Genomic DNA, 20,677 nt, shown 5'->3' on the forward strand with positions numbered 1-20,677 from the left:
TGTATGTATGTATGTATTTAGTGTCACAACCCCTGGTATGCCCAAATATGGGAGGAAGTTCACTGCTTCCATTCTCTGTCCATCGGCTTGTCACAAGAGACCAGACAGAAACCCAATATTTTTACTGTTGCCTTTTTGTTACATTTGTGTTGTATTTGTGCTGATAAATAAATAAAGGGAGACTAGTATAGATCTATTTCAAGCTATTTAGCTCTCATCAGCTAGCCGGTTCGAATCCCAGTAAGGGGATGGCTAGCTGATGAGAGCTAAATAGCTTGAAATAGATCTATACTAGTCTCCCTTTATTTATTTATCAGCTCAAATACAACACATTATATATATGTGTGTGTGTGTGTGTGTGTGTGTATGTATGTATGTATATATATATATACACACACACACATACATATACATATATATATATGTGTACATATATATGTATATACATATACATACACACACACACACACACACACACACACAAACACATCTCTTGATTAAGTAGCAAGCATCCTGGCCAGTTAGAAACATGCTGAAAGACATGCAGTTTCCCTAGAGTGTCTTGTTGAATTATTGAATCTGTATTCTTTATGATAGGAATAATGGGTTATTATTTGAATGCAGTATTTATTTTTTTATCCTGTTAATTTGTTTTTTCTCTGGGATCAAAAAAATATCCTTTAATTCCTCCATTATTCTTTTTCTTTTCTTTTCTTCAGAATAACTGTCTAAGCAGACCAAGCATCTACCTCATTCCGGACATCGAGCTGAAAGTGGCTAACAAGCTCAAAGACATTGTCAAGCGCCATCAGGTAATGGGTTTGGAAAACACTGGCTCCGCACGAGCGTTGTCTCTTGGAGTAGTGAACAAATTTAGAAAATGAGATAATGAGGTCTTAAAACTGCCCCTCGGCTGCTCAAAACGGCAGACCGGGAGTTAGGTCCTCGGTTGGAGACGTTTCATGACTCGACTAGGTAACGCCTTCAGTGTTAGAAGGGACCGCGTAGAAAGAGACAGCAACTTCCTCCCCCCCCCCTTCTAGCACTGATGGTGTTAACTAGTTAGGTAATGAAACACCTGTGCAGAAGCCACCAAGCTCAGAGCACCAAGAATTCCATAATCAGCCTCCTTCTCCCCCTCCCCACAAATCCCCCTCCCTTCTAGCACTGATGACATTCCCTAGTTTGGGTCATGAAACGTCTGAAAGAAAGCCACCAAACTCAGCACCAAGGACGACCTTGTCTTTTTCCTCCTCCTCTTCCTCCTCCTCCCTGCAAATCCCCCCCCCTCCTTGCACTGATGGTACTACCTACTTGGCTCACAAAATGTCTGCAAGAAAACCACCAAGCTCATAAGACCACCGAGGACCCCACGGTCTTTTTTTCTCCTCCTCCTCTCAACAAATCCCCCTCCCTTCTAGCATTGATGGTGTTATCTAGTTATCTAGATAAACCACCCTGATCAGAGAGCACCTTCCTTCTCTCCTTCCTCCTCTCCATACACCCTCCTCCCTTCTGGCAATGATGACGTTCTCTAGTTGGTTTGTGAAACGTTTGCAAGAAAACCCAGGAAGCTTAGATGCTACTCCCCTCTCTGCTTTTTTTTTCCCTTAGGGGACCATCACAGACGACAAGTCGAAAGCCACACATCATATATACCCTATTCCTACCTCACTGGATGAAGGTTCGACGCAACTTTATGATATTCGATTAAACTAGCATTTAAAATATAAGTGGTGTTTGCCTCCAGGGCCTTAAAAAAATGGCATATTTTATTGTTGTGGCTTGAATGCAAAGACCGCAGAGGTGACGTTTCTTGGCAGATCCTGCAAATCGATTTAATCGATTTAATAAATAAACGTTCTCCAGAGTTTTTACAGCTGGCCTCCACTGGAGGGCAGCATTTCCCCAGACACTCTGGAAAATTTCTCCCTCTTTCCCCGTCTTCCGAATCCTTTCATATCTGGTTTCTCATCTGGAAGGCAGAATCACAGAACTGGAAGGGACCTCGGAGGTCTTCTAGTCCAACCCCTTGCTCGAGCAGGGAACACCTATGCCATTTCAGACAAATGGTTGTCCACTTTCTGGATGGCCGTGAAGACCTGGCTGTCCCAGCAAGCCTGGGGTTGAGTCCCCCCCCCCCCCTACTCGAATTTGCTGTGTCTGTTGTGCTTTTAAATTGTTCGTATTGTCTGATTGTCTTTGTGTTACTTTTTGTAATTTTCCCTCCCTTGGCTTTGTTCAGCCGCCCTGAGTCCCTTCGGGGAATAGGGCGGCCTACAAATTGAATAAACTCCAACTCCAAACTCTTCTTAAAATCCTCCAGTGATGGAGCACCCACAACGTTTGAAGGCAGGCAAGCTGTTCCACTGGTTAGTTGTCCTCACTTGTCAGGAAGTCCCACAGGTGCTTTTTTCAAGAGGCAACTGGGCTTTCTCCCATTCCTTTGAAGGCGTTTCGCTTCTCCTCCGAGAGGCTTCTTCAGCTGTGACTGGATGGTGGGGAACAGGGGGGATATAAATCCTTGCATTCTTTCAAAGCACCATGGAGACCACTTGCAAATTTACTTGTGTCCTAGCGCAAGTGGGGGTGGGGCCTGTACTTGGACACAGAGCAGAAAACATCCTGCAGCTAAGAAGGCTCCACCTCCATCTGCACTTCCCAGGAGACCACGAGGACATTCACTATAACAGTCATGGCCAAACTTTTTTGTCCTCATGTGCCAAAAGCAATAGCAGTTAGACTTATCTACCGCTTCATAGGGCTTCCAGCCCTCTCTAAGCGGTTTACAGAGTCAGCATATTGCCCCCAACAACAATCCGGGTCCTCATTTTACCCACCTCGGAAGGATGGAAGGCTGAGTCAACCCTGAGCCGGTGAGATTAGAACAGCCGAACTGCAGAACTGCAATCTGCAGTGCTGCACTCTAACCACTGCGCCACCTCGGCTCCTTGCAATGTGTGCATGACCCGTCCCCCTGTGCAGGCACACACAACTCTATGAGCCCCTCTGTGCATACGTGCGAACACCACCGCCCTGCACCCTATTTTGGGCCTAGTAGGCCTCCCTGCAGCCTCCTAGGAGCAAAAACAGGTAGCGGGGACTGCCCCTCCACAATCCCCACCATCTCTCATGCGTGTGACCCTTGCACATGCATGCAAAACCACCACCCTGTGCGCGCAGTGTGTGCCTCTCACATGCGCCCTGCCCTCTGCACATATGTGGTAGAGACCCAAAAATATGGCCAGTGGGAGGCAGGTGCAGTGCAGCTGAGCTGGGGTGACGGCTCATGTACCCACAGAGAGAGCTCTGCATGCCACAGGGTTTGCCATCATGGCACTACAGGTCTTTGGAGATTCTCACTCATCCAGGTTTTCGGGTGTCCCAAAGGTGCTTTCTTTCCAAAGGCAACTGGACTTCCTTGGTTTTTATCCTTGAAAAGTTTTCGCTTCTCATCCGGAAAGGTTTCCTCCCTTCTGAGTAACATTTCATTTCATGATTCCAAACTGAAGAAGCTTCCAGGATGAGAAGCGAAACCTCTTCATTAAAAAAAAAAAAAAAAAAAAAACGTAAGAAAGTCCAGTTGCCTCTTGAAAATGGTGTCTTATATTTTGATATACATATCTCTGCTGGTTTTGTGACTTTATGCAGGAATGCCAGACTCTGTCACGCCGCACGGAATGAATGAATGAATGAATGAATAGATAGATAGATAGATAGATAGATAGATAGATAGATAGATAGATAGATAGATAGACTGATGTCATTTTATTTCTCTTCCTGGCAGATGACTGGCTGAGACCCGTGATGAGAAAAGACAAGCAAGTTCTGGTGCATTGGGGTTATTACCCAGACAGGTAATCCACATGGCCTTGGCAATCCAGCATTATAATAAAGGTGGCCCTCGATTTATGACATTTCATTTAGTGACCGTTCAAAGTTGTAATGACACTGAAAACAGTGACTTACGACCCTTCTTGACACCCAGCGACTGTTGCTGTGTCCCCGCGATCAAAATTCAGGGCCTTGGCCACTGACTCGTGTTTATGACGGTTGCAGTGTCCCCGGGGGTCATGTGATTCCCCTTTTGCGGAGAGATTTGCTGAACAGCCATGTGACTTAACAGTCGCAGTGATTCACTTAACATCCATGGCAAGAGATAGATATTAGATGTATGGATGGACACTGGATGGATAGATAGACATGGAGGCAGATAAATACATAGGTAGATACAGGATGGATGAATAAGATGATGGGTGGAGATACTCTATAGATAGTAGATGGAATATACATAGATACTAGAAGAATGGATGGGTGGGTAGATAGTAGATAGATGTTGTTTCACATGGTCTCTTGCGCTTCATCCTGCCTGACCAGCCTATCCAATCCACCCACCTCTTTCCTATTTATTTTTTAACCTTTCAGCTACGACACCTGGGTCCATGCGAGCGAAGTCGAAGCGGAGATCGAAGAGCCTCCCATTCCTGAAAAGCCCTGGAAGGTGCGTCTCTCTTCTCGGTGGGCGTTGGCTGTGAAATCTGCAGTTTTCTAAGCGACTTTCCGCCTGAGGTGTTAAGAATTCTCGGGGAGGAGAAATTTGGCGTAGGTTTTTACACACACAAAATGAGAAAAAAGTTGTCAAGCTTGATGAGGGGGCTGGAAGCTGTGGCCATTTACGACGGTGGCAGCATCCCTGGGTCACGTGATCCCTTTTTGCAACTTCCTGACCAGCCAAGTCAACTGGGAAAGCTAGATTCACTTAACAACCGTGTTCCCCACTTAACAACTGAAGCATTTCACTTGGCAGGAAAAATCCTAAAATCAGGTTAAAACTCCCTTTGCGAATTTCTCACATAGCCGCAACAATTTTGGGCTTGATGGCGGTCATGTCAAGAACTGCTTGTCTTTAAAGATGTTTCTGACAATTCTGATTATTTGGCTAGGTCTACGCCCGATGGATCCTGGACATGGACGTTTTCAACGAATGGATGAACGAAGAAGACTACGAGGTGGATGAGAACAAGAAGCCAGTCAGCTTTCGGCAACGGATTTACCTGAGAAATGAAGAGGTGACGCTTTTGGTCTCTTGGGATAGAGGTGACGCTTGGTGGGATGGAAGGAAGAGGAGAGACGTTAAACAGGGGGAAGGGAAGAGACAAAGAAGGGAAGAGAGAGAAGACGGGAGGAGGAGGGAAGAGGAGAAGAGGGGGGGAGGGAGGAAGAGGTTAAAAAGGGGAAGAGAAGAAGAAGGGAAGAGAATGTGGAGGGGAGAGGAGAGAAGAAAGGAAAAAAGGGAAGAGAAAGGAGAGAGAAGAGAGGAAGGAAGGAGAGGAAACGGAAAGGAAGGAAGGAGATAATGAAGGGAAGAATAGGAAGGAAAGAGGTAGGAAAGAAAAGGGGGAAGGGGGAAAAGGGAAGAGAGAAAAGACGATTGGGAGTGGGACAGGGGAAGCAAAGAAAAAAAGAGGAGGAAAGGAAGAGAAGAGAAACTGGAAGGTACCTTGGAGGTCTTCTGTTCTACCCCTCTACTCAAACAGGACCATCTTAGACAAATGGCTGGACCTTAACCCTTTTTTAGTTCCCCTTGTTGGACCATCGCTCTCTTCTTTCAACAGCCGGTCCGTAGCCCCGAACGACGAGATAGAAAGGCAGCTACCGGAACCCGGAAGAGGAAGGCCTCTCCTTCGCCCCCACCACCTCCCACCCCGGTGGAATCCAGGAAGAAAGTTGGCAAGAAGGGGTAGGGTCCTTGGATGGATGGATGGGTGGATGGATGGATGGATGTGGATAGGTAGATAGGTGGAAGGATGGATGGGCAGATGGATGGATGGATAGATGGATATGGATGTGGATAGGTAGATAGGTGGATGAATGGATGGATGGATATGGATGTGGATAGGTAGATAGGTGGATGGATGGATGGATGGATAGATGGATATGGATGTGGATAGGTAGATAGGTGGAAGGATGGATGGGCAGATGGATGGATGGATGGATATGGATGTGGATAGGTAGATAGGTGGATGGATGGATGGATGGATGGATAGGTAGATAGGTGGAAGGATGGATGGATGGATGGATGGAAGGAATGAATGAATTACTGATGAAGTAGCAGTGAGTTTGTGGTTAACATGACCAAGAGGAGGAAGGAGAGGACCCGCCACCTCACAAGATGGATCCATCCCCAATCACGCAGAGAACGGTGCTCTCGTTCCCTCCAGTCTCGGCTGGTCAGTCAGAAAGAGACCATTCATCAAGACATCTGTCTGTCATCTGTCAATCTGATGAGCTGTCTTACCTGTAGCTGTCTGTGACTCGTTATCTGTTGCTCATTTATCATCTTTCTATCTTACGTTGAAGTCCAGCCATCTTCCAGGTGGCCGTGGTTGAGAAACACCTGGGTGGATGGGTGGATGGAGAGATGAAGAGATGGGTGGATGGATGGAGAAATGGAGAGAGATATACTATTTTTCAACATGCTGGCTGAGGAACTGAAGTCTGTCTTCCAGTTGGCTGAAATGGATGGATGGATGGATGGATGGAGAAATGGAGAGAGATATACTATTTTTCAACATGCTGGCTGAGGAACTGAAGTCTGTGTTCCAGTTGGCTGAAAAGGATGGATGGATGGATGGATGGATGGATGGAGAAATGGAGAGAGATATACTACTTTTCAACATACTGGCTGAGGAACTCTGGAAATGGAAGTCTATCCATGTTCCAGTTGGCTAGACTGCAGAGGATGGATGGATGGGAGGGTGGATAGAGGGAGGCATCTTTGGATGCATGGATAGATGGATGGATGAAGAGAGAGAAAGAGGTTTCCCAACATACCAACTGAGGAACTGAAGCCCTACCGGGAGGTGGGGGACAAAAAATAACCTAACCCAGAGTCCACTCCCTGTGCAGAAAATGGTCAGTCAAGGGTGGTCCTTTCTTTTGTCTACCCCACCACCCACCCCACTCCCCTTCCAGACAAGCCAGCCTCTACGGGAAGCGACGCGGTCAGAAAGAAGAGGAGGAGCAGGACGATCTGACCAAGGACATGGAGGACCCCACCCCTGTGCCGAACGTTGAGGAGGTGGCCCTTCCCAAAAACGGTGCGTCACAACACACAAGCCCCTCAACACAACCCACGCAGCTGTCTTCCCCCGTTTTGTCCGCCATGTTGTTTCTTGCCCCCCCGGAAATTTTCCCCGTTTTCGAAACCGTCATCTGGGGTTTCTCCAGACGGGCAGTCCTCGACTTAAAGACCAAAATTCCCATCGCTGAGCAAGATGTTGGCAACGTAGGTCCCTTTTTGTCATATCTGATGTCCCCACGATCAAAATTCAGGGTCTGGGCCAACGGCTCGTATTAGTGACAGTTGCATCGTCCCCTTTGGCGTTTCACCCATGAAGCCCATGAAATCGCTCGGCCAATGTGTGACTCGCTGAACGGCCGTTGCGATTCCCTTAACCGTGTCCTGAAAGATTGTAAAGTTGGCTGTGATTCACTTAACGACCGCCTGATAATTCTGGTACCGATTGTCATCGTAAGTCAGGGACTGGCTGGAATTGAGCTAGTCCTCCATGGGAGATGAAATTGAAACCCTTCTGCAAGTAGTCTTCAGTTTATGACCGCAATTGTGAGCAACAATACAGGTAGTCCTCGACATACGACCCCAATTGTGAGCAACAAAGGAAGGTCTGCCTTAAGTGAATACACATAGTCCTCAACGTACGACCATAATTCAGTGCCGAATTTCTATTGGTAAGGAAAATATTTGTTAAAAAGACAGTTTTGCTACAATTTACGACCGTTCTTGCTGCTACCATTAAGCGAATCCCTATCATCCTTAAATTAGCAACCCAGTTGCTAAGTGAATCCGGCTTTGCTTGTCAGAAGGCCAAAAAAAGGTGATTCTGTGACCCTGTCATAAATATGAGCCAGTCGCTGAATGTAAGTTCTGTGGAGATGCTGCAACAGATCGTAAGTGTGGGAAATGGTTATAAGTCACTTTTTACGCTGCTGTTCTGCCTTTGAACGGTTGCTAAATGAATGGTCGTAAGTGGAGGACTACCTGTAATTGTATTCGTTCTTCATTGAACGTCCTGTTTTCTAGGCACGTTCCGAATTTGAACCCTTGTCTCTCCAAACCTTTTATTTATTTCTTTATTTTAAATAACCTTCTAGACTTATTTTTCCGAGTAGTTCTCGTCGTACAACTGCAGAGCCCCAAACGTTCATGTTGCTAAGCGAGACCTTGGCGTGGGAAAGTTTTGTCCCCTTCGACAAATTCCCTTGCCACCGTTGTAATTGCTGCAGTTGTCAAGTGGAGAGCTTGGTCATTAAGCAAATCAATCTTGATAAGCAAACTACCTTGAATGCGTGACCCGTCAAAACCGCGCTCGACTAAGCCGCTCCCGATTAAACCGCGTCGCTGACGTCATCAACAGGGCGACAACAGAGAGCGCGGAGAAAGAAGGGCGCTTTAATTAGCGCTTTGAAAGCAAGCCGATTCAACTTAAGGTAAGGGTTAGGTTTAGGGTTAGGTTTAGGATTAGGTTAAGGGTTAGGTTTAGGGTTAGGTTAAGGGTTAGGATTAGGTTAAGGGTTAGGATTAGGTTTAGGGTTGGATTAAGGGTTAGGTTTAGGTTTAGGGGGGTTAGGTTTAGGGATTAATTTTAGGTTTAGGGTTTACAGCGTGCTTCTGTCTCCGCGCTGTGGTCGCCCTGTTGATGACGTCAGCTGCGCGGTTTAGTCGAGCACGGTTTTGTGGTGGAACCCCTTGAATGCATTTGGGTCAATATTAAAGGTTGGGGGGGGGGAATGACATTGCCATAGGTCAGTGGTTCCCAAACTTGGCAACTTTAAGACTTGTGGACTGCTGGCTGGAGAATTCTGGGAGTTGAAGTCCACAAGTCTTAAAGTTGCCAAGTTTGGGAACCACTGCCATAGGTCTATACTACAGGCCACCCAACCAAGCAGAGGAAGTAGATGAACTTTTTGCTAGTCAGCTAACTAAGGTATGTAGGAAGCACACCACAATAGTAGTGGGGGATTTTAACTACCCTGACATCAACTGGGAAACAAACTCTGCACCAAGTGGAAGATCCAACAATGTTCTGACACACACACACCCCCTTCGTCCGGTGATTAACACCGACATAGGCTTAGTAGTTTGCCACTCTTTATTTACAGCAATTACAATCCTGTTGGCTGGAAGCCCAACACGACTCACTGGCAAGATGTTGGCAGCAACTCAGACTCCCACAGAAAGAGATAGAATACAAACAAGAGCTTCTCCAGCTTGTTATGAACGGTTGTGTCCTGCAAAAGGGCTCCTCCCAAAGTCTCTTCTTATATACTCTCTTGGGAGGAGCCAAGCCACAACCAACTGAGCTTGATTATCTCTTATGAGTTTGTCTCCCTAACTGCTGCCTCCGTTTCTCCACCCTTCTCTGTTGGCCGTCAGGGACAAAGTCACTTTGATCTTCACCACTGCTCCATGCCTCAGGCGCCTCCTGGTGGCCAACCAGCCTCCCTGGTCCCTGCTCGGAGTCTCCCTGGTCCCTGCCCAGGGTCCTCCATAGCCGACTCATAGGGTTCCTCCCTATCGGAGTCCATCGGCAGCTCCAACGGCTCCTTCTGGGCCACAGCAAACAGGTTCCTAACAAACCTTGCAGACAACTTTGTTTCCAAAAGGTAGAGAAGGGAACAAGGGGATCAGCCATATTGGACTTAATTCTCACTAACAGAGAGGAAATGATAGAAGGTGTTGAAGCCATAGGAACCCTGGGGGCAAGTGACCGTGCAATGTTGGAATTCAACATTATGCAAACACAAGTAGTAGAACAAAGTCAAACTAGAGTCTTGGATTTTAAGAGAGCTAATTTCAATAAATTTAGAGAGAGAGCTTGGGAAGGATTCCATGGATGAGAATCCTCAAAGGGAAAACAACTCAAGAAGCTTGAGAAATTTTGAAAAACGAGATTATAAAAGCCCAGTCTAGCACAATACCAGTGAAGAAGAAAAATAACAGCTCCCAAAAGAAACCAGCATGGCTGCATAAAGAACTCTCTGACAAATTGAAAGACGAAAAAGATAAGTATAACAAGTGGAAAGAGGGGGACATAACTAAGGCAGAATATCAGCAAATAGCCCGAGCCTGTAAAGATGAAGTGAGGAAAGCTAAGGCCCACAATGAAGAAAGGCTTGCCACAAAAGTAAAAAATAACCAAAAAAGCTTCTTCCAACATGTTAAAAGCAAGAAAAAAGTTAAGGAAACAGTTGGTCCATTGCTGGGAGAAAATGGCAAGAAGGTGACAAGCAACAGGGAGAAAGCAGAACTATTTAATTCATTTTTTGCATCTGTCTTTACACAAAGGGAAAAAACAGTCCAATCTACCAAAAACAGCACCACAAAAATCAGATTAGGAACACAAGTTGAAATGGGGAAGAAAATGGTATGTGAGCACCTGTCTACCCTACATGAGTTCAAATCACAAGGACCGGACGGATTACACCCCAGGGTTCTGAAGGAACTGGCAGACGAGATCTCAGAACCACTGAACTATATCTTTCAGAGATCCTGGAGCCCCGGGGAACTGCCAGAGGACTAGAAAAGAGCTGATGTAGTTCCCATCTTCAAAAAAGGTAAAAAAAAATAGATCCAGGAAATTATAGACCTATCAACCTGACCTCAATACCAGGGAAGATCCTGGAAAAGATAATCAAGCAATGAATTAGCGAACACCTAGAAGTAATCAAAGCAATAGCCAAAAGCCAACATGGGTTTGTCAAAAATAGATCATGCCAGACTAATCTTATTGCGTTCTTTGACAAGGTGACAAAATTAGTGGACCAGAGGAATGCCACCAATATAATTTACTTGGACTTAGGTAAGGTATTTGATAAGGTAGACCATAACCTACTACTAGATAAAGTAGAAGAACGTGGGTTGGACAGCATCACCACCAGATGGATTCGTAACTGGCTGACCAACCGCACTCAACGTGTAGTCCTCAATGGAACTGCATCTTCATGGAGGGAGGTATGCAGTGGGGGACCCCAAGGCTCTGTTTTGGGCCCAGGACTCTTCAACATCTTCATCAATGATTTGGATGAGGGGATAAATGGGGAACTCATCAAATTTTCAGATGACACCAAGCTGGCAGGAATAGCCAACACTCCAGAAGACAGGCTCAAGATACAGAAGGATCTTGACAAACTGGAACATTGGGCGCTATCTAATAAAATGAAATTCAATGGTGAAAATTAAGGTTCTACATTGAGGCAAGAAAAACGAAATGCACAGGTACAGCATAGATGGTACCTTCCTCAATAGTAGTAGCTGTGAGCAGGATCTTGGAGTCCTAGCAATAGCAATAGCAATTAGACTTATATACCGCTTCATAGGGCTTTCAGCCCTCTCTAAGCGGTTTACAGAGTCAGCATATTGCCCCCAACAACAATCCGGGTCCTCATTTTACCCACCTCGGAAGGACAAAGGTGGACAACCGTTTAAATAGAAGCCAGCCGTGTGCAGCAGCTGCCACAAAAGCCAACACAGTTCTAGGCTACATAAACAGGGATAGAATCAAGATCACGTGAAGGGTTAACACCACTTTATAATGCCTTGGTGAGGCCACACTTGGAATACGGCATTCAGTTTTGGTCACCACGATGTAGAAAAGATGTGGAGACTCTAGAAAGTGCAGAGAAGAGCAACAAAGAGGATTAGGGGACTGGAGGCTAAAACATGAAGAACGGTTGCAGGAACTGGTTATGTCTAGTTTAATAGAAAGAAGGACCAGAGAAAACATGATAGCAGTCTCCCAATATTTCAGAGGTTGCCCCAAAGAAGAGGGAGTCAAGCTATTTTCCAAGGCACCTGAGGGTAGAACAAGAAGCAATGGGTGGAAACTAATCAAGGAGGGAAGCAACCTAGAACTGAGGAGAAATTTCCTGACAGAGAACAATTAATCAGTGGAACAGAAGTTGCCTCCAGAAGTTGTGAATGCCCCAACACTGGAAGTCGTTGGATAGATGTTGGATAGCCATTTGTCTGAAACGGTATAGGGTTTCTTGCCTAGGCAGGGGGTTGGACTAGAAGACCTCCAAGGTCCCTTCCAACTCTGCTATTGTATTGTATTGTAAATCCGACTTCCTGCTTCTCAGAAGTTCGCTAAGCGAGACATTGATTAAGACAGTTGGCGACTTTTCTTGCTGCCGTTTTTAAGTGACACATACTGTGTACATATTCTGCAACCAATTCTTCAAAATCTGAAGGTTACTGGAGGCTATACAACCATGTGTACTGTGCGTGTGTATAAAATAGAGTATTTTTGGCACAGAAATGCTATTTTTTGTTTGAAAATGGGAAAGGTTGGATAGCACAATGGTTGGGGGGGGGGAGGATTGCGAAATAGAAGCTTGGCCGGAGAAGCAAATTGGTTTCTCCCTCTGGGCCCTTTTTGTTCTGTTTTATGACCCAACTAGGGAACAATCTTCAGTCGATAAGGGAGGGGGGGGATTTCAGGAAAGAGGAAGAAGAAAAGGACTGAGGGGCCCTGGGTGCTCTCTGAGCTGGGTGGCTTTCTTGCAGACGACCCAGCTAGAGAACCTCATCAGTGCTAGAAGGGAGAGGAGCTTACAGGGAAAAGGAGGAGGAGGAGGAGGAGGAGGAAGGACCGGGGGGGTGTTCTCTGAGCAGGAGGGCTTCCTTGCAGACTTTTTTTGACCCAACTAGGGAACCTCATCAGTGCTAGAAGGGAAGGGGTGGGATGTGTTTCTCTCTCTCTCTCTCTCTCCTTGGTACTTCTGTGAGCTGAGTATTTGTTCACTGCTTGGTTGTTGGTCTAGTATGCCTGGCTGGGGAATTCTGGGACTTGAAGTTCAACTTGCCAAGTTACTAGGAACCACCACCACCCCCTCTCTATTTGCAAATCCAGGTTCATGTAGTGACCCTTCGAAATTAAAAAAGTAATTCGGACCCTTTTTCACACTTACTACCATCACAGTCACATAATCACAATTGAGACCCTTGACAACCGACTTCTATTTATGAATGTATAAAATTAAAATAAATATCATTTGAAAATTAATAATTTGGTATTATCATTTTTGCAGTCAATCCGAAGAAGGACAGCGAAAACACCCCGGTCAAAGGAGGCACCGTCGCGGATCTTGGTGAGACCAACTTTATTTTGGCTTCCTATTTTCAGCTTCCTATTGTTTAGCTACCATTCAATACTACAACGGCCCTAAACAGCAATTTTTCACCCTTAAAGACCATCGCAGCGTTCCTTGGCCTCGCGATCAAAATTAAACCGTAACTCGTATTTACGGTGGTCCTGATCACGGTTGCGTGATCCCCTTTTGCGACCTTCCCACAAGCAGGAAACCAGATTCATTTAACGACTGCATGACTAGCAGCAGGGATTCACTTAACAACATTGGCTAGTGAAGTCGTCAAACAGGACAAACTTCGCTTAACCGCTATCTCGCTTAGCAATGGAAATACTGGGCTGCGTTGTAGTCGTAAGTCGAGGATTTCCTGCAGAAGGGAGGGTCCCAGAGATGGCGGCGCTCCCATATGGCGCAAGTTTCTGTGTCGTAATACAATGGCGAAGTTGTGTAAGTGACACAAACCGCCTCCTGTTGTGTTCTTGTCTTGCAGATGAACAAGACGAAGAGACAATGACGGCCGGAGCAAAGGTAGGCAATTTTCTTGGAAGGGGGGGGAATAATATTTTTAAAAAATTGTTTGTTTGTTGCAAACACAGGAGCTGGACCTCAGGCTCCTGTACTCAATCTTGGATAAAAGATTGCAAACAAAGTAGATTTCATTTGAGTTGCAAATAAACTCCAAGAAGCCCACAATTCAATTCTGAGCCACAAATCTTCTCTTTTAGCCAAAAAGATCTTGGTAGTAACTAATCAGAGAAGACACTGAGAGCAAACCATCCCATCATCTCCTCTACATTCAGCCTCCCCTTTACACGTGATATTTATTTCTTTGGCAACTCTACTGATGTCCATTACTTTCCTTAAGAACAGGGGTTCAAAACCATACAGCTCAGGAGGAGGAGGAGGAGAAAAAATGAAAAAGGGGAGAAGGAGAAAAGTGAAGAAGGGGAAGGGAGGAAGAAATGGGAGAAAATGAGAAGAAGGGAGAAAGGAGAAGGAGAAAAGGGGGAGGGGGAGGAGGGAGGCGGAGTTAGCGGAGAGAGGGAAGAGGACCAAGGGAGGAAGAGAAGAGGGAGGAAGAAGAAGAAAAAGAGGGAGATGGAAGATGATTGCCAATTATGCCAATATCGGGGCTCCATTTTTTCCGTCGGTCACTCTAGATGTTCCTTCCTTGCCAGCGTAACATTCTCTTTCCTGCTGACAGGAGGACGAAGATCCCAACAAAGGGGACCAGGGACGGTCCCTCGACACCGGAGAAGACAACGTCACTGAACAGACCAACCACATCATCATTCCCAGCTATGCCTCCTGGTTCGACTACAATTGGTAAATTTCGCCATAGGGGAGAAGGGAAGCAACACCACCCCAACCACCCCTGAATTTACCCCAAGCCTTAGTGGGGTTGGAGGGAGGAAGAGGTGGCGAGGAAGAGGAGGAGGAGGAGTGAGGGGAGAGAGAAGGAGAGGACTCTGTGTGTCCTCAGTGGTCTCTGAGCTGGGTGGCATTCTTGCAGACGTTTCATGACCAACTAGGGAACGTCATTATTGCTAGAAGGGCGGAGGGCTTCGTTCACTTTTTATATAAAGTCCCTTCCAGCCCTGATGATGTCACCTAGCCAGGTCAAGAAATGTCTGCAAGAAAACAGATTATATTTCTTATTTGTGGGTCAAATCTATAATTGTTTTAATTAACAGCATGAAGAAGCCTTTATATAGAGAGCGATGAAATCCAGCAGCTAGTTGGCTTAATCAGTCAGTTGTTGGCTTCGGACTCTCTCCTGCTGTCCCAATGTCCGTGATCATGGCTTACGCAGCACGCTAGCATTGAACAAAAGTTGAGCCGGGGCTTATTCACAGACCTAGCCAGGAGTTGGCCAGGCTGGGTTGGTGCCTCGCCGTTCAGATGCGAAGGCAAAACCGAACGGCAGCTCTTTTTCCTTTCTTCTCCTAGCATCCATGTCATCGAACGCCGGGCGCTTCCCGAATTCTTCAATGGGAAAAACAAATCCAAGACTCCGGAAATGTAAGTTAGAGAAACAGAGGAGGGAGGAGGGAGGTCTCTCTCTCTCCCTCCCTCCCTCCCTCCCTCTCTCTCTCTCTCTCCCTCCCTTCCCCTCCCTCCCTCTCTCTCTCTCTTCCTCTCCTTCCCTCTCTCTCTTTCTCTCCCTCTCTCTCTCTCTCTCCCTCTCTCTCTCTCCCTCTCTCTGGGCTGTGGGCTTGGTGGTTTTCTTTCTTGGAGGACCTTTCTTGACCAAAGTACAAAACGTCCTCAGCTAGGAGTGGGGTGTACACCTGTAGTACTGATGACATTCCCTAGTTGGGTCATGATACATCCACAAGAAAAGCACCACGCTCAGGAGACCACCAAGGACTCCATAATCGCCTTCCTCCTCCTTCCTACAATTCCCCCTTCCTTCAGCATTGATGAGGTTAACTAGTTGGGTCATGAGACGTCTGTAAAAGAAATGCTGCTAAATTCAGAGTGCACCAAGGACCCCCACTCTCCCACAGGCCTCCTTTTCCTCCCCTCCACAACCCCCCTCCCTTTCAGCACTGATGACGTTACCTTGTTTCGTCATGAAATTTCTGCAAAAGAATTCTGCCAAATTCAGAGAGCACCAAGCCCCTCCCCCCAGTTTTCTTCTCTTCCTTCCCTTCCTCCTTTCTGATGACGTTCCGTACTGGGTCATGAAACGTCTGCAAGAAAACCCCCAAGCTCAGAGAGCCTCAAGGACCCCACATTCCTTCTGGCTCTTCCTCCTCTCCACGAACTCCACTCCCTTCTAGCCCTGATGATGTTCCCTAGTTAGATCAAGAAATGTCTGCAAAAAAGCCACCGAGTTCAGAGACCACCGAGTACCCCACCATCCTTTCCTCCTCCTCCTCTCTCCCTTCTATCACTGATGATGTTCCCTAGTTGGGTCATGAAATGTCTGTAAGAAAGTCCCCAGACTCAGAGAACACCAATTGCTAGGTTGGCAGAAGCTGGACAAGTACGAGCTCATTCCGTTATGCGGCGCTAGGGATTCGTACTGGCAAACTGTCGACCTTTCTGATTGACAAGCTTAGCGTCTTAGCCAACCCTCTAACATACAGGTAGACTCTCAACCCACCAGCTTATCTTCATTTGTGGTCTAATTGTCGCTTGTATTTCCCAGATACTTAGCGTACCGCAATTTCATGATCGACACCTACCGCTTGAACCCTCAAGAATATTTGACCAGCACGGCCTGCCGAAGAAACTTGACCGGCGACGTTTGTGCAGTCATGAGGTAATCATTTACGGAGGGCCTACAAAACAGAAAAATCTGAATTATCACCCCAGTCCTGCCTGGGAAAGGGGGAGGGGAGAAACGGGACCCCGAAAAAACTTGGGGTGATGCTTGGAAAGCCAACAATGTATTCTGTGCTGGGGTCCCCATTCGTCGTCTGGAGAACATTTCTGGGATTCACAGGAATTAAACTGGGCTACTGGAGTGGATTGTAGTCTGGATTCCCAGAAGGGAGCGGGCCGCATTCCAGAGGACCAAGTGACATCGAAGTTTAGGTAGCCTTCAAGATAAGACTTAACGGCTGTTTGAAGATACAATAGACCTACAAACACACACTCTCACACACAGAGCTACTTATAACCCCATTTGGGGTCACAGCCCCCCAGCCCTTCCTCCTCCCAATCAACCGGAGGAGCGCCGCAATCTCCCCCTTCCATCCCACCCCGCTTAACAGAAGACATGGGATGGTCGTATCTCACAGGACGATCTGCCTTTGGGCATATAATTGATAGCTTGACCAGCCCCCGCAAGCCTTCTCATGATCTACTTCCTCCGGAATGCGGCCCCTCCCTTTTGGGAATTCAGACCACCTTCCACCACAGCTAGTGCAAGGCAGCCTCTGTACAGATGGACAGCTCTTTCTCAACAGTGGCCATATTTACTGAGGGACCCTGGATGGTTGAAGCCCATCCATCAGGAAGGAGCCCAGGTTGAGAAGAGCTTGCCCATCAACCAGCTCAGGGGTCCATGAACAGCCCCACTCCACCCACGGGGTAACTTGAGCTCGCTTTCTCCTTGCATTGGTCATCCACAAGTCTTCTCACCCCCTTTTCACCCATCCCCACCCCCCTGTCCTTGTAGGGTCCACGCCTTTCTGGAGCAGTGGGGGCTGATCAATTACCAAGTGGATCCGGAAAGTCGACCCATGGCCATGGGACCCCCGCCCACCCCCCACTTCAATGTGCTGGCGGACACCCCTTCGGGACTCATGCCGCTCCACCTGCGGACTGCTCAGGTAACCTTCTTCTGGTGGGTCCCCTGGCCTCCCATGGCGTCCTTCATGGCGGGATGGGTTCCTGTCAACCTGGTTTCATATCTCGCATCCGTGGGGAAGATTTGTGCTACAAGGAGGTTCCTCAGACCCAGCTGAGAGGGTCTTCCCAACCCTGAGTTCACGTCTGGGTGATGGTTGTGGGGAGGCGACGATAGGAACCTTGGAAACGACCTTTGGAGAACATATCTCGGAGACATTGTTGGGTTCAGCCATTCTCAAGCTCGGCAACCATTTGACTGAAGAGGTCTGGTGGACTGGGCCACCAGAGACCATGGTCAACTAGGGAGTTGTCTTCAAGTGATCAAAGTGGAGTAACAACGGATGGATGGAGAGAGAGAAATAGATCAGAACTTCCCAAAATGCTGCCTGGGGAATTCTGGGAGTTGAGCTCCACATATCTTCAGGCCGCCACTGTTGAGAACCGTTTTGCTAACTTCTTAGCTAGCATCCTTTCTTCTTTTCAAATTTCTTATGGTAATTTCAATGTTCTCCTGTGCGCTGCTTGGGGAATCCAAGCATGGGTTAACTTTGTCCATTAGCCTAGAGACTGAGTTACGTAATTGTTGACCATGCCTCCTCTGACTGGATAGTTCAGTTTTTTAACTAAGTCCAGCCTAAAGAGACGTAAAACAATTTGCTCTACGACTATGAGACAAATTATCTCATTCTTCAGGTTCCTCATGCCTTAATTGATTACTGGTTATAAGCAACGAAGTGCAATTCTATGCCTGACTGTCTCTGGAGGGCGACAGTTCGCTGTCAGCCTCGCGTCCTTTCGGCATGTCTGGCAGTTTCCCTAAGGCTCTAGGGGGCGGGGAAAATTTTCGCCGTGGAAGGTTCAATAAACGCCTGACTCACCTTCACGTGCGCTTGAGAGTAGGTTTGCCACTCTCTGTTCGCTGTTGTCCACTGTTGGGAGTCGGTTCGCCACTCTTGCACCGGTCAGGGAGGGCGCGACTCATGCTAGCGCGGTCTGTCCCTCGGAGGTTTTGCTGCCTTGCGCTGCTGCGCTGCATTTATTTCTGCCTTTACTGCCGCTGGGTAGGTGCTGCGATCCCGGATTGTGGGAAGAATTCGGCGGAACAGTGACCGTTGGGACCGCCGATTTGAATTTCGCGCCAGTCTTGATGGCAGTCGCCATTTTGGGAGCTGTTTAGCTGCGTGCCGAAGAGCGGCCGGAAGGGGCGTGTCTTGCGTTTCACACCTGATTGCAACAGCTTTTTCGTTGTGTTCTGTCGGCATATGCAGTAGCTCGAGTCAGCAGCCAGAGACAGCCTCGCTATTCATAGCAGCGCATTCTCTATATTTGACCGTGAGGTTGATCTTTTCAGTCCATCCCGGGTTTCAAATGGCGGATCATTCCATCTTCGGGGACAGTGCTGGGGCTTCTAATTCTTCCCCGCTCCCCCACAACACTACGAAGGCCAGTGCCAGGGCAGTCAGGACCACCACCAGGGCCCCTAGCCAGAGAGTTCGCGCCTCTTCTGTGGTGCCGGATAGGGCCGCTAAGCGCAAGGACAGGGCCAAGCCTTTGGCCAAACCCACCGTTGGCCACAAGTAGGTCGCCTCCCACACTAGTCGCCCAAGGTTCTTCCCCCGTTTCTTCCTTAGGCCTGACTGGGACCCATAGTTGGTCTTCTGAACTCAGGGGATGGCATCCGAGGAGGGGGAATTAGAGGCCCAATCTCCCCCCGGCCTTTCTGAAGCCGTTCCACGCTAGGCCCACAGCTACCTTTACACCTACGGCTGCAGGACTCAGAACTGTAGAAGGACCTGAGTTAGGCTTTCCCCCTGAGCTTCATCAAATGATCTCGGCTGCCATATCACAGGGCGTTGATGCAGAATTGCATCACAGGGCCCGATTTTCCAGGCCGACAGCCTTAACCAAGGACTTGCCCACCCCCCAGGCAGACTCTCCGTCACCCCTCCCCTTGGTATATAGCGAGGATTCTGTTCTCGGTGAAGAGGGAGAAGTGGCTGACATAGAATTTTCCGATGACGAGAGCCTGCCACAAGACAAACCTACCTCTTCCGGGTTGTTTCGCCCAGTGTTGTTCAAGTCCATCTTGTATAAGGCAAAGGCCACTACCAACATGGGGGGGGGGGGGGCGCTACCACTCAGGCTAGTACAGCGGTAGGCCTTGATTCTACGGAGCGTCTGTTTGCGGAACAGGTGCGGGAACAGGAGGTCATTCCCTTTCCGAAGCTGTTCCTTGACGTCCAAAAACAATGGACGCAACCAACTGCTGTTCCTCCTCCTAGCATCGGGGACAGGAAGCTTTATCCTTCCACGCCAGAGCTGGACAGCATCCTCCAGTTCCCCACGGTATACCCACCAGTGGCGACCTTGGCTTCCCCAGCCTTTATTCCGCCTGAAATTTTGGAGGGCCTTAAAGCAGAGGACTAAGGCCGAATTGGTCATCTGCAAGACCCATCAGGCTGCAGGCTGAGCCTTGCGGGCAGCCACAGCGGCCTCTTTCTTTAACAGGGCCTTGTTGGACTAGCTTAGGCAGTTACAGGGCAGGCTTGCCCCTGATGATATGCCCCTCCACCAGGATGTCAACAAACTGGTGGCGGCGTTGGAATTCTCCTCTGATGCTACCCTCAACGCAGCCAAGTTCGCGTCTCGAGCGGTAGCATCCAATATGGTGTCCCACCATCTCCTTTGGTTTCACCATTGGCAGGCAGACCTTCGGCGCCTTGCATTTACCCCCTTCAAGGGTGAGCCCTTGTTTGGTGCTGCGCTTGATCCTATCTTAATTGAGACAAGGGACAAGCGCAAAGTGCTCCCGTCCACCAACAGACGCAGGGACAGGAGGCAGCAACCTTACAATAGGCGGCAGTCCTTTCGTGCTGGGGACTCCGGGTACAATACCATTCCCTACATTCCCCAGTATAATAGGCCCTACATGCAGCCACAGGATCAGAACCAGGACCGCTCCAGTGCCAGGGATAGGGGCTGCTAGCAGACCCAAAATCACCTTCAGGGCCAACGGCCATTTCATGGCGCCACCAGCCAAACCTTTCGTAGATACCGGTGACTTGTGCGAGGTGGGGCCTATTGGTGGGCGCTTAACAGTCTTCGCTCACCAATGGTCAGAGACCACCTCAAGACGCCTGGGTCCTCCAAACCATGAGGCTGGGCCTCACTCTAGAATTTCTTTCTATTCCCCCAAGGC

The 20,677-nt window shown here is 48.0% G+C and overlaps 1 protein-coding gene across 1 annotated transcript in view; it reads left to right on the forward strand.

Annotated features, from left to right (window-relative positions):
- SMARCC1 (SWI/SNF related, matrix associated, actin dependent regulator of chromatin subfamily c member 1) overlaps positions 1 to 20,677 on the forward strand; it is a gene marked incomplete at its 3' end in the record, with an annotated part of 66,307 nt that overhangs the window by 11,280 nt on the left and 34,350 nt on the right. The window contains exons 5-17 of the mRNA XM_032238164.1: positions 720 to 812; positions 1,615 to 1,684; positions 3,788 to 3,857; positions 4,426 to 4,501; positions 4,944 to 5,069; positions 5,616 to 5,740; positions 6,976 to 7,100; positions 13,114 to 13,173; positions 13,664 to 13,701; positions 14,378 to 14,499; positions 15,124 to 15,195; positions 16,331 to 16,444; positions 17,306 to 17,459. Coding sequence (XP_032094055.1) covers positions 720 to 812; positions 1,615 to 1,684; positions 3,788 to 3,857; positions 4,426 to 4,501; positions 4,944 to 5,069; positions 5,616 to 5,740; positions 6,976 to 7,100; positions 13,114 to 13,173; positions 13,664 to 13,701; positions 14,378 to 14,499; positions 15,124 to 15,195; positions 16,331 to 16,444; positions 17,306 to 17,459 — 1,245 coding nt within the window. The remainder of the gene's footprint in view (positions 1 to 719; positions 813 to 1,614; positions 1,685 to 3,787; positions 3,858 to 4,425; positions 4,502 to 4,943; positions 5,070 to 5,615; positions 5,741 to 6,975; positions 7,101 to 13,113; positions 13,174 to 13,663; positions 13,702 to 14,377; positions 14,500 to 15,123; positions 15,196 to 16,330; positions 16,445 to 17,305; positions 17,460 to 20,677) is intronic.

Source organism: Thamnophis elegans, chromosome Z (genome assembly GCF_009769535.1).
Source record: "Thamnophis elegans isolate rThaEle1 chromosome Z, rThaEle1.pri, whole genome shotgun sequence".
Lineage (NCBI taxonomy): Eukaryota > Metazoa > Chordata > Lepidosauria > Squamata > Colubridae > Thamnophis > Thamnophis elegans.